This window comes from Oryza sativa, chromosome 4 (genome assembly GCF_034140825.1).
Source record: "Oryza sativa Japonica Group chromosome 4, ASM3414082v1".
In the NCBI taxonomy this organism is placed as follows: Eukaryota; Viridiplantae; Streptophyta; class Magnoliopsida; order Poales; family Poaceae; genus Oryza; species Oryza sativa.
This window is the reverse complement of record NC_089038.1, coordinates 35459980-35473773: the sequence shown is the minus strand read 5'-3', so window position 1 is coordinate 35473773 and position 13794 is coordinate 35459980. Positions and strand designations below refer to the sequence as shown.

Here is a 13794-nt window from a genome sequence, read left to right as displayed (position 1 = left end):
CAACCTGCAAAACAGTTGAGCCGGAACCCGCCAAAATATAAGAATAGATTAAAATAAATTACACATGAAACCACGTCATCGCCGGTGACGGCAGCGACGAACCTCCTCACGGGGAAACCGGCAGTGACGACGACGAACCTCACGGACGACCGGGGTGCCGGCGACGAATCTCACAGACAACCGATGGCGCATTACGGCGTGGCGACGAAGCTAGCGACTGGCGACGGCAACGAAACCTCGCCGACGAACCGGCAGCGATGAACCTCGCGGACGACCGGCGGCGTCCCGGCATGGTGCAAGCTCGCAGCAACGAGGGTAGAAGTACTCCCGGCCGGCGGAGCGCATGCAGCTAATTAAATTGTAAAATTTTGAGTATCGTTGGATGGTTTATATATATACGTGCAAAAAAAAAGAAAAATTCATATAAATGGAAAAGAAATCAATTCAACGTAATTAACGGGGCTGATTTTTTGGACGATCTATGATATAGAAACATAATGACATTCAAAATCCGTACGTCCTTTGGAAATACATGAATGCGAATTAAAAATGGAATGGTACCTGATGCAAATCTTTCCTAACGGGTTAAATGGATTAAACCCACTAATTCGTTCAATATTCTGGTTTTAAAAAGCACGCATTCTAAAGCAAATGGACGGTGGATTAAGTTGGAGCCTGGGCTCCATGGTGCACCAGTTAATATATATATAGAGAGAGAGAGACCACGAAAATATTTACAGGAAGTATAACTGTATAAGAGTAAATATTAGCAGGAAGTATATGCTGATGTTTTTCGTGGGTATGTGCTGTGGAGTATGTACTGGTGCTGTACTGAATGCTGATTGTTGCTGCTGTTCTGAAATGCTGCTGCTGCCTGCTGCTGATTGCTGCAGATGTTCTAAAATGTTGATTGCTGCAACTGTTCTGAAATGCCGCTGAAACGATGCTGAAGTGCTGCTAAATTGCTACTGATTGCTATTGAAATAAATCTGGATGCATTTATCAGTTATCAGTTTTTTTGCGGCAGAAGAGCTGTACATGATCAACAACTTGTCGTTTGGCTAGGGATCAACGGATCAATGATATTGGCTAGGGGATTACCTCCTTGATAACACGAATAGCTACAGTATGCTCTTAATGTTTCGTTTTTCAACAGATTAAGATAAGAACAGCAGTCCGATCGCGACGAACTATGAGGCGGCTCCGCCTGCGGGCAGGGGAAGAGGAGTATCGGGTGTTCGTACATGGAGAGGGGAGAGGCCGATCAACTCTCAAGTGGTCCCACCATACTTATGTGGCAAACCAACAAATTATTGGGATTTAATTTTTAGGTTTCTCTTGGAGAAGGGAGTGGTTGTTGAGCCTAATTTTTATTTTGATAGTCCTAATTTAGAATTTTCGGGAGTTAAATATTAGAAAACTGTTGGGCATGCTCTTACCCTACCTTAAAAACGGAGTCATTCTCTTTCCATCCCCTTCTTCCACCACGCGCCCACACACTTAGCACAAGTAAGTAAGTAAGTAACAACTGGATCTAAATGTTTTATCCCGGTCACACTTATACGGACATGGCCCGTTACAATGTAGGGGCATATTATATTAGTTTAAAAAAAACAAAATAGGTAAGACTGAATCAATACTACTATATATAAAAGATAATAGCAGTTGCAGTGATTTTGACATCAGCCCAACATAATTGCTTTTGCATGTTGTACAAATTATTTCATGATATTTTATAATATTATGTAGTAGTTTATTTTATTTTTAATCAAGTGAGTACACATATATTCAAATAAGTATGAGTATTTTATCCATAGCAAAGCATGAATATTATGCTAGTTTATAAAAAAAATATCCGTAAGACTATATAAATTTGTTGAGTTGCGCATTGTGTTCATATATTAATGACTACTCCATATCTGACATTATTAAAAGAACCTGCCGACAAAATAAGATATTTATTAGACATGTTTGACACCAGAGATAACAGAATGTTTGTTTTAAACAAGCTGTTCAATTCAGATTACAGAGCACGATGATCACACAACGTTGATCTTTTACAAGAAAGAAAGAAAGTGAAACGATAGATGCACAGGTGAACTTTTACAATGCACTACTGCTCGATCACTCGCCAATGCCAATGCTCACAAGTAAAGAAATGCATGTAGTACAGAAGAGGATTACAATTCGAAAATAAAAACGCACTCGCTCGCGCATGCAGATAGAAATCAAACGTAAATATTATATGCATGTATAATTAAGCACAATCTTTTTTAATTAGCTAGCAAGATGATTAAGCTAGCGCTTGCGGATAGAGCAGGCGGCCAAGATGACGAGGAACATGAGGATGACGACGGTGAGGAAGGAGGCAACGACGGATCCGCTGGTTCGCTGGCAGAAGCCGTGGAACTGCATGCATATGGCCACCCAGTTCGCCCGCAGGTTGCCGTTGTGCGCCAGGTCCACGATCGCCGCCGCCGCAGACGCCGCCGCCGTCAGCATCGCCGCCATGATCTGCAGTACACGCATCAAATCAATTCTCATCAGGAGCCAAATCTATCGATCCAAAGAAACCATTTCATTGCTTAGATTAAGATACATACCATGTCGCAGACGAGCAGGAGAAGCCTGAGGCCGATGGTCTGAGGCCTTATCACGAGGACGGCGGAGAAAGGGAGGGACAGCACCAGGTACCCTGCCACGATCGCGTTCGCCACCAAGAAGAACCTGCAAAGCATATGCATCCGATCATCATCATCATCAGTTTGAATGGCATAATCGATGGTTAATTTGGGTGATCGAGTTGGATGTGTGATGATATGTGATTCTGACAGGAAGGCCGGGAAGTCATCGAATCTGGCGCGGAACTGGTAGAACTCGGTGAAGACGGAGAGCGTCTCGTCGGACGTGCCGGTGGAGATGGCCGCCGCCAGTGCGGGGCCGAAGGCGGCGATCCGCAGGATGAAGTCGAGGAACGCGAGGCACCGGCTGCCGCGGTGGTGGTCGCCGCGCCGGAAGAACGGGATGCCGACCTTGCGTGGCGCCACCGCGGGAGCCGCGGCGGGCGCAGCAGCAGCAGCAGCAGGGACGGCGGAGGAGGTGGCCGGGGCCTTGCCATGGTGGTCGTGGATGGGGATGCTGACGGCGGCAGGCTCGCCGGAGCTCATGATTGATAGCTAGTTTGATTAGCTTTTGCTACAGGTTGGCTGCGAGATAGTAAAGTGGTTTTGGCTGCGAGATGAGAGCTGTGCACGAGTTGCATCTGCATGAATAGATGAGATGGATTTATAGGTAAGTTTTGTGCAGAGGTTTGTGCAGCGGGTAGGGTGGTGTGGTTCGTGGACAGAGTGAGTGTGCGAGATAAAGCGGAGTTGCCGAGTTAAGAGTGGTTGACAACTGCTACGCGAAGCGGCCGGGCATAGTAGCAACAGATGCACTAGTCGCTAGTGGCGTTCGTTGACACACGGAATAAACAAAAGCTTTGGGTCAGTAGTAACGTACCGAAATCGATTGCAAGTGCAGCAGAATGGTGTTTCATTCGTGCGTGCATTGTGCGCTGCGCTGGCAGCGGCAGCCGCAATATTGCCGTAAGCCTGGATGTAGGAGTACCCTGTCCTGCTTGGCTCCAGCGCCGAGCTAGGAAAAACTCCCAGCTTTCTCGGTTTCCTGAGCCTCTCATGCTGGGGGAATTTCGAGCACGTCATACTGACTAAACTCAAGCCTACGCAGCGCGTCTGTGCAGGATCCGGCTACCAATCTCGCCGTGGCGAGCTAACACAGTAACGCAGTCCGGTTTTAGATGCGGCAGCGCCCTCTACACCTTCGTTGTGTTTGCCGTTCGATCGATCACGCTGCCACCACCAGCAATGCCGTCTCCCAGCTTTAGTGACCACCAGCAACTCCAGTTCTTACCGAAGCTCAAGCGGCATTACCGGTTTACTCGTCAAAGGGACGCACACATCAGAGGTTTTAGTTGACCGTTATATTCTAGTACCAAATTGAGCAGCACAGCATTAAACTGGACCGGGGGTGATGAGCCCGTCCAAGATTTGCAAATGAACCAAGCCCTTCAACACTGCCAATTTCCGCCTGACAAGAATTCCACGATTTTCTCTAGAATATACCAATGGGGGCTAACACATATGAAACAAAACCAAAAAGAAAAGAAAAATGACCTGGAGAAAACACAACGCTTGCTGTACAAGTTTACACGCCTACCAGCAAGATTGACATGTACATCAACAACGCCTTTTGATAACAATCCCTTTTTTTTTTTCGTTTTCCCATTTTCTTGGGTAGGAGGAACCAAGACCAAGTTTTGCCCTTCCCCCATCAATGTCGTGTCTGCAGGACTTATTCACCTTCAATGTCTTTGCAATCTCTTTCAGGGCCTCTGCTGTCGCTTTCTTCCATATATACATCCTACATGAACATATGGACGAGGGACGACCTTCCGCACGTGCAAATCAGAACAAGGTTAAAGAAACCCCTAGCCAAATTGACAAATGAACAACAGCTGCTTCCATGTCCAATGATTGTTCACACCAAAACACCTGCCACAAGCAGAATGACGGTGAATTAAAAGAGATGGCAAACAATACCTCACTTATATTAATGTTTTCCTTCCAAATATCAATTGTTCATAGAACATCTTAAGCCTGTTCTAAGTAAGTTCAAATAACAGTATTTCAGGTTGCATATAAGTTTTTTCCGAGTGATGGCACTGATGGATTTAATGGCTACACCAGTAAATGCCATTTGTGACCAAATATGGTAGCAGATTTGGTGTTAGTGTTATGAGCCACAATATGGCAACAGAAACTGCATTGCACAAAGATGTTTACAACCTTATGATTAACCTAGTAGCTAAAGTCAAATTCATCACATTTATCCAAACACTGAACTTATACTGATTACTTGGGCTACTGAGTTACTTCAGTAGTAGGACTTGTTAGAAGCATATACCTGAAGTTATGTGCATTTTCTGAACTACAAATTTGTTCAGTCATATTCAATGTCCACTGCTGCTACTTGTCTCATGGGCACAACCATCCTTGATTGCTTCTTGAGCTTCATTCTCCATGCCTAAAGAAAGCAGAGCAGCAGCCTGAAGATAAAATGCAGTTGGCCATGTTGGAGATATTACTAGCGCTTGCATCGCATCACTGAGAGCTTGTTCTGCCTTGTCATTCATCAGATATGACAGGCAACGCCGCGCATAAATGGTCGGAGAAACCATCGTACCAACTTCAATGAACTGCATACAACAAATGGGAGCAAAGTCAAAAATAGCTGTGAGGATTAAAAGTTTTTCCTTTTCAATGGACTGATGGTGTTTACAGATAGTCACACGGTCCAGAAATTGTTGTTTTCACATACACTTTTTTTTTAAAAAAAAAAAGATTAAATGGAACTGTTCATACTATGTTGAATACTAATTACATTTGATCATGCAACTCTCCTGACACTTCTCACAAACCCATATAGAATATAAACACAGATGCAAAATCAACCTGAGAATAACAGTCAATTGCAGAAGAGAAGTCCTTTTGTCGAAAAGCATTGTCACCCTTCTTCTTTGAGTTCAATGTATCTTGCATTTGATTGGTCCACATCTGAAATGAGAGCTGCAGCAAACAAGGAAAACAATGGATCATGCAACAGCATAACAATATAACGAGGATGGTTGCTAAATCATTCAGCATGACAAAGTTTCAACTACGTATATAACTACTCACAATATCCGACTGACAACTGGTTTCACATCGTCACATGCTGCAACTATGTAAATGTCACACTCAGAATATTTGGTGACTTTCCAACTGACTATTTTGCTTTAACACACTGGAACTAAGGAGATGACAAGCAGATCAGCATAAAATCATGTCAACTATAGTTGCTCTAGGATCAAAGTGAAATGAACATGAAGAGAATTCTTACACTAAAATGTATTCCAACAGACATCTAAAAAAGCAAAATGCAATCAGCATGCCATCGATAACAATATTTCTTGAGGTAGGACATAAAAGATGCAATGAGCCCATGAGGACTAACAGTACAAATGATTTTATAGAAAAGATTCGCTTGCTTGTAAATTCTGAGAATGCTCCATCAAGATTGACATACAAACAAAGATTCTCACGAAAAGACCACACAAATCATACTGGCAATGATGTCAAACCCTAAAGAAAGTAAAGAAGAGGGGAAAAAAAACTAAAACCTCATTTGCTGTTCCCTCATCATCCTTGTAGCCCGTCTTTTCTAGGATTTCATGTATTGCTGTCAGATCCTTTCTGGAACAAGCTTCAGCAAGAGGAGAAAGAAGCAATGACTGAACAGATGTTGCACCACCACGGGGTATATCCATCAGTTCATAAGATGGAGTCTGCAAAATATTTCAACATTACTGCAATTACAATATTATAGAACTTCAAGTCCAATGAGGATGCCAAAATCACCCTGTTATAATATTTTGATAGATTAACTTTCAAGCTGAGAATAAAAAATGTACACAAGCATAAATGGCGTCAGTCGTGGAAAGCTTAGGGAGGGACTAAATATATGAAGAGTTTAGATATAGAAATAACTAATTTGGATATATAGGTTGAAATAGAACAAATTGAAATTCATGGCGTAATTTTCTCAACATAATTTTAGGAGACCTGAACTCAACAGTGCCATAGTGAGAAAGGGAAGTGGAAAGATATTCACCTCAAGATCCTTCTGAAGAGGAGCCAATGCTTGCACCAGAGATCTTACATTAGGTCGTTCACGAGGTTCATAGTGCAGGCATCTTGAAGCTAATCGCACTAGTTCTGTCCCTTCCTCATTTGAAAATTGACCCTCTAAACAGGAGTCTGTCAGCATGTTAAAATTCCGATCTCGAATCAGGTCAAGGGCCTGTCATATTTGCACTCATATTAGTTAGTCTGTTGAAGATGAAGATATGCGAAGCCAAGTCTTATTTATTGCTGTATCCATTGTTCTAAGTAGCAGCCTTAATGACCTTGATAGTGCGATAAAGGTCCTTATAGTGGTCCAAAGAAAAGGTTATCTTTTACTTAGATTCCTTGAGAATATTATTTTTCATCCTTCAAAAGTCTAAACAAATAAGTAGTATTGACACATTGTGAATGACATAATGTATATATGAAATATTTAGGATTCATATTTATGCTTTTATTATTGTATGTACATATTTATATTTTTAAATTGCTAAACTTCTTTCAAGGATGCATATAGAAAAAAAAAATATTCAGTCATGACAGGATGCAAAAGCAGGAAGTGTAAAATGGTGCTAGATGAAATAAAGCTCAAAGGCATACATGGCTAGGAGGAATATGCTTCCCACTAAGAACATCCAAAAGCAAGGTACCAAAGCTGTAAATGACACTCTCAGGTGTGATACGTCCTGCAGGTAAACCAAAAGAGTGAGTGAGACAAATTGTAATGTAAAAGTAACAAGACTTCATATTTTACAGCAGTTGAACACTTGAACTTAGACACAATTGACCAAATATGAATTCACCACCAAGCACAATGAGGGGGGGGGGGGGGTTCTAGATGTACAATTCTGCTAAAATCAAACCAAACGTCATTTAAAGGGATAGAAGCACTACGAAAATCATTACGGTTCAAACTGTAAGAATCCAATGTAGGAAGTTATGAAAATGCTGCAAAAATTTAACATAATTTCAAACCACGTAGTATTGGAATGCTCCAGAGAAAAGTTGACCCTACTAACTTTAAAGGTTAAAGGATAATAAGATTCAAACCAGGGTATGCAACAACGTTATTAGACGACCAGAAAGATCATGTGCAGATTATAACACTCACAAAGAAAGACTAATTAAGCTTTACGATGTTTGAAAAGTAAGAAGGTACCAACCAGTTCTCATGTACTCTGGAGGAGTAAACGCCAGATTGGTACTGTAGCTTTTACCATCTCGACTGTTCTTCATGAGGCCAAAACATGAAAGCCTAGGGTTACAGTCCTGTGCCATGTAAACAACATAGAAATGTTACAAAACACACAGATGATCACGTTACAAAAACAATCTATATGATACTCACATCATCAAAGAGAACTCTGTAGGCATTAAGATCATGGTACAGAGCACGCCCCTTGCTGGTGCAATATTCTAAAGCCTCAGCCAGATAGAGAACAACTCTTAATCTCATGGGCCATTTCATTGCTTGCGCCTCCCCTGGGAAATCATACAATAATAAGTTTGAAATATTACATCAATTTCAAGATTGCTGGTATTGCATCATTAATAATGCAAGACATTATAAAAGATGTATGGCAGGAAATGCAGTTTCGATTGTTGGAAAAAGTATGTCAAGGAATCTCCCCAAAAGTTCAGATGCATTGGTGAACTTAGAGGCCAAAAAGAAAGCTCCAATACAGAGTACACGAGTCTTTGAAGTGAACATATAGTCTTCTCTCACGTGGCAAGTACTAATTGTCATGGTGAACAGTGTTATGAAAAGAAATTAAAGCAGCATGTCCAATTTACTCTCAGTTGCTACTCTAGATATCCTATTTATATATGATGCGGAAATGTAACCATGAACAGAACCCAGTTACTAATTGATGTGATGACAGCAACATAAAAGTTCTAAGGCATGCGACAAGAAATGCATGGCAACTCACAATGGAAAAGATGCTTCGCTAGTGTGTCATTGGGCATGTATTCTGCAACAAGCAATCTCTCGTCACCTTCGCAGCAACAGCCAAGCAAATTTGCTAACCTTTTGCTCCGAAGTTGTCCAACTGATTTAGCTTCTTCCTGAAGCATAGTTGTTTCCACCAAAAGGATTATTAGATGATCTTAGAGAATTTACCACAAAAATATATGGGTAATCAAACAAAAAGTTGCGTCAACAAATAGGAAGTAGATTCCACCATCCACTCACACAACAAAATGCCATCAATATGGAAAATGGGCTGCTTAAAGTTGTGGAAGAAAACCTCTATACTTGCCATTTTAATAGTATGTACAATAGCAATCAGAAACAAATGGCATGGTGGTGAATTAACATGTGACAGTTAGCAAAATAACAAGGCATATAAAGCATTGTCCACGGGAAGAGCTAGAACTAATGCAGTCAAAAATACATAATGTTAACAACAGGTAATAGTAAGTTTATAATTACTGAGACACTAACTCACACATAGCAATTAATGGAGTGATGTAGCAATCAAACATGTAATCCACAAAATGATGGTGCTACTAGCTGTAATGATTGCTGTCTGATACTTGTTTAGTATTGGAATCTAATAATCATACCAAAAAAGATATGTTGTGCAAACAGTTGGCAGATGCCACAATTTGAACTGCAAGCCATCATATTCCACCCAAAAGCCAAATAAGTAAAGAACAAGCATGCATATCATCTCAGGAACAGGTACACATCAACAACCTCCATGATAAGAGACAACCCAAACCTAGAAACCAATTCATGCACTTATAAATAGAACAGAATCTACCATTCCCACAATAACCACCACGTACCCAACTACCATTGGCACCAAGCAAACGCACATCGTTAGCAATGCAAAAGGATTAAGGTGAAGACAATAGGATACCAAGAACTGCCGCGGGTCAGGCCATGCAGAACGGTTGAACCTCTTCACAGCGATGCGACGCTGCGCGTCGAGCTTCCCCTTGTACACCACATTGGGCGCCTTCTCACCATGCTCAGACACGATGTTCTCCACCGCAAAGCCTGAGGTGGCCAGCCTCAGCTGCTCGAAGGAGAATTCCTGAAAGGCCGGCAGCTCATACGACTCCCCATGGTCCTCCTCCGCTACAGATAAACATGTATTCCGCTCAAATTACTCCATTACCACAAGCTTGCAGCCAAAAATCACTCGAAGATGCAGAACTAACAAAACTAATCAGCACCCCCAAATCACTAGCAGAAACGCTATATAATATGTAAACAGGCGCACATAAATCAGAAATAGTTTGACCATAATAACGCAGATATCACCACCAAATGGATAGGTGGAACAGATTAATGGCTACCGGAGTCAGTTTAACAACGTTCCAAATGCGGAGATGTCGACCCAATTTAACGAATTAATGGCCATATCTAGGCGAAAATAGAGCAAACTCGGGGGACAAATAAAAAGTAAGATCGCGAGCGCCCACAGCTTCTGGAAAAGGGAAAGCGAGCTCCAAAAATAGCAGCAGAAAAAGGGGGAAAGATAGATAGATGGATGGATAGATAGAGCATTCTGGAAGGCGCAGAGAAGCATATCACGCACCCGTCTTCTCCGAGCTCTCGACGACGACTCCATGGTGCTGCGAGCGGCAGCAGCAGCAGGCCACCGCCTTGGACACGCGCCCGCCCATTTCGATCAGCAGCCCGCCCCCCTGCAGGAAGCGAACAGAGCAGCACACCCTGAGAAAGGAGACGCGAAGCAACGGCAGCGGCGCAGAATTCGAACCCCCCCGCGCGCAGCGGCCGCCGTTGGGTGCTCGGATCTGCTCGCGCGGCCGAATCGAGAGGCGCGGCGCGGCGGCGGCGGCGGCGGCGCGACCACTCCAACCTGAGCAAGCAACCGGAGCGGCGCCGCGGCGTGGAGGAGGGGGGGAGACGGGGGCCGGATTGGATTGGATCTCTCTCTCTCTCTCGCGGCGCGGCCTCTCTTGGGGTTGGAGGGCTTGGGGTTGAGGCTGGCTGGCTGGGTGGCCGCCGCTGCAGCAACTATTATTCGCTAATACCGCTACAACCCCGTTGCTAATGAATGGGGTTTATTTCGCCGGGAATATTATCGTTGCCGTTGCTGCAGCTGGAGTATTATTAATTAATCAATTAGTTATTTAACTATTACTATCATTTGTTTATTTATTTATTTATTTATACCGACATGCCTGCGCTGTACTGGGTAACTGGGACAACGGGGTTGGTTGCGTCGTGATTACGAGCTCTGAATTTAATCCCGCGCGCGGTAATTACCTACTCTGCTGTTTGGCAGTAAAACGCCACGGGCAAGTTGGCCAAATTGGGTGCGTTTCCAACACCGGGAAGCGCGACTATTCGTGGTAGTTCGTGTGCTGCTCCAGTAACCGCACGCCGGCCGCTGCGTGCCGTCGCCGGGCTGGACACACACACGGCCACCGCATCTATCAAAAAAAAAGTATAAAAGCCGTACTAAATGTTTATATTTTTTGTTTTGCTTGTACTGGTTTTTCTCCTGATAAATCATACTCCCAGCTAGCTGATATACGAGCTGGAATGGAACTTGGAAGCTATAGGTAGGAGGAGCAGGTTGCATCTGATGATGATGATGATGAGAAAAGTCTAGTTAATTTGTTCTCGACTCGTGCACACGCACGTTTGCGTTGGCAGACGAAATGATGAAAAGAGACTCGGACGCTTTCTCTTTCTGCCAGCCTCAGTACGTGCGAGTGAGCGATATGCGGGGACCAAATCTTCGTATAAAAAATATACTCCATATGCGGCATCTGTGTGCCTGTGCGCTACTACAACAAACCAGCAGGTAATTTTATTCTATCCAACTTGCGTTTTCTGCAGGTTTGGTTTGACCACAGTTCAAATGATAGTAAACTAGATAAACATCACTGTTACTAGTAGCGAATACAGTATGCTTCTGACTTGGCAATCGATCACAAAAGTCAAAATCGTTGTGTGAACCGACCGATATTAGCTTGTACTGTATGTGTACACGCTACGACATGTACGTAAGTACGTTCAGACAGGCAGCATCAAGTCGTCCTGTACATGGCCGTGCATCTTTGCAATAAAATTGCTGCTTACCAGTATTAATTAACTCGACGATGACAAACCGGAATTAATGTCCATAAAACAAATAAATCAAGCTGCCAAAAAGCGAAAGCGATGCTGCAAGGAAGAGAGCAGAGCAGTAGCTATCCCGCCTGTGGATAAAAGAAACGAAAAGAATGTTGAGATTGGCATGGATCGATCGATCCGTCAAAAGCCAACCTACGACAAGAGAAAATGGCGCGGCAACTTACCTTTTTTTATTTTTAATTTTCTTTTTGGGGGTGAATGGCGCAGCAACTTTGGTGAGGTCATGAGACTGATTGTTCGGCAAAACCAGACCAACCAAACGGAGGGAAGCCCAATCAAGTTCGCTGTTTACACGTAACGTAAGTAGTAGTATTTGTCGCTGACGAGTGTTTAGACGGTTGATCATGTGCTCCACATCTTTAAAAATGTGTTTTCTCAACGAAATTCTAAATTCTATTGCATTGTTTGAACCAAAATTTATTTTATTATTTTTTAAAAAAATAATATTTGATTTACCTTATCAAACAAACAAATAATTCGTTGCAAGCCGATCGGAGTCGGCCAGGCCGTTAATTCCGTTCGGTGCTGCAGAGCTGAACTGGCGGGCAAGCCAAGCGGCTGTTAATCGGGCCCCACTGAGCCAAAAGCGAACAGGTCGATTTGATCTGTAACCTGCGTGTCCGCTCCCGCGATGCGCTGCATCACTACAGGAGTAATATTTTCAGGTGGTGTTCTTTTCTTGCAGAAATGAAGATGAAAATTAAGTTTTTTACGTTGATTGATTGAGATTTAATTATTATAAACTTAAAAAATATATTAATATGATATTTTAGAGCAAACTTCATATAAAAAGTTTTCGTACGAAACATACCGTTTAGCAGTTTGAAAAGCGTACCACGAAAATCTTAATATTCATTCATTTCTTGTTGGAGAAAAGAGCAGGACCATAAGTTAGCGGCTGATTCGTCGTGCAGCTACTGTTGTGCTTGCTATCATCATGCTACTCCCTCCGTTTCAAAAATGTTTGACACCGTTGACTTTTTAGGACGTGTTTGACCATTCGTCTTATTCAAAAATTTTAAGTAATTATTTATTCTTTTCATATCATTTGATTCCTTGTTAAATGTATTTTCATGTACACATCTAGTTTTACATATTTCACAAGACGAACGGTCAGACATGTACTAAAAAGTCAACGGTGTCAAACATTTTGAAACGGAGGGAGTATATCGCTATGCAGCGGATCAGTCGATCATATTGGATTTTATTAAGCTATATGAAGCTAGCCATGTATACCAAAAAAAACGGGGCTTTTAACTATTTGCCACTTTTAGATTTGGCAATTAACTATTTGCCACTCCTATCTCAATAACATGTGGGTCCACATGTGTCTATGACATGGGGGTACAGTAACAAATAGTTAATTGCCACATCTAAAAGTGGCATATAGTTCAATATCTCCAAAAGGAACAGCTATTTTTCTGAGGAGGTATAGTACTCCTAGGCTGGCGGTTGCACGAATGCTCCCAAACCAAATCAGAGTTCAACGTTTTTTCATTATTCTCATACCTAGTACTACTACTACTGCTGCTGTATAAGGCTCCCATCGGATGGCCTAATAAGCCAAAGAAAAAACCAAATTTTAAACTTTTAAACTTAATTTTAAGATTGGTTTTGAGATATTTTCGACGTAGTTTCTTTTTCAGCATTAGCTTTTAAGTCACCAAGAATACATATATAAAAGTTTTACCTATAAATTTACTTTTTTTCTCTAATAAGCCGTTTTGGCTTATTAGGGAAAAAGCCAAATAATGGGACCTTAAAGTTATAGCAGTAGCAGTAAGGACACTTGCTTGATGCTTTTTATTATTTTTCTTCTCAAAATCGGAAGAGGAGATCGAGCTTGACGAAGTTGCCAACCGGCATTGTTTACACCTTATCAGAAGTTCAGAACGACAGCTAAATTAGCATAGATGTCTATCTAGACAGGGGAAATCAAGCAAAAAC

At 42.3% G+C, this 13794-nt stretch overlaps 2 protein-coding genes across 3 annotated transcripts; both read right to left on the bottom strand.

Annotated features, from left to right (window-relative positions):
• Positions 1-1970: 1970 nt before the first annotated feature.
• Positions 1971-3275, bottom strand: LOC4337453 (casparian strip membrane protein 1-like). The gene is made up of 3 exons (NM_001420003.1): positions 2833-3275; positions 2604-2727; positions 1971-2514 (listed from the first exon to the last, which is right to left on the bottom strand). Exons 1-3 carry the CDS (start codon positions 3165-3167, stop codon positions 2299-2301), a joined length of 675 nt encoding a protein of 224 aa, NP_001406932.1. The 5' UTR covers positions 3168-3275; the 3' UTR covers positions 1971-2298.
• Positions 3276-3972: 697 nt separating this feature from the next.
• On the bottom strand, positions 3973-10728 carry LOC4337452 (probable serine/threonine-protein kinase BSK3). 2 transcript variants are annotated; one of them, XM_015781182.2, is made up of 12 exons: positions 10562-10728; positions 10277-10385; positions 9593-9813; positions 8657-8792; positions 8074-8207; positions 7889-7994; positions 7326-7411; positions 6712-6900; positions 6221-6385; positions 5514-5627; positions 4966-5257; positions 4014-4553 (listed from the first exon to the last, which is right to left on the bottom strand). In XM_015781182.2, the coding sequence occupies exons 2-11, from the start codon at positions 10362-10364 to the stop codon at positions 5012-5014; spliced, it is 1485 nt and encodes a 494-aa protein (XP_015636668.2). In that variant the 5' UTR covers positions 10365-10385; positions 10562-10728; the 3' UTR covers positions 4014-4553; positions 4966-5011. The 2 variants fall into 2 exon arrangements, with proteins under 2 accessions (NP_001406930.1, XP_015636668.2); NM_001420001.1 differs by having other exon boundaries at positions 3973-4553; positions 10277-10690.
• Between the last annotated feature and the right edge of the window lie 3066 nt (positions 10729-13794).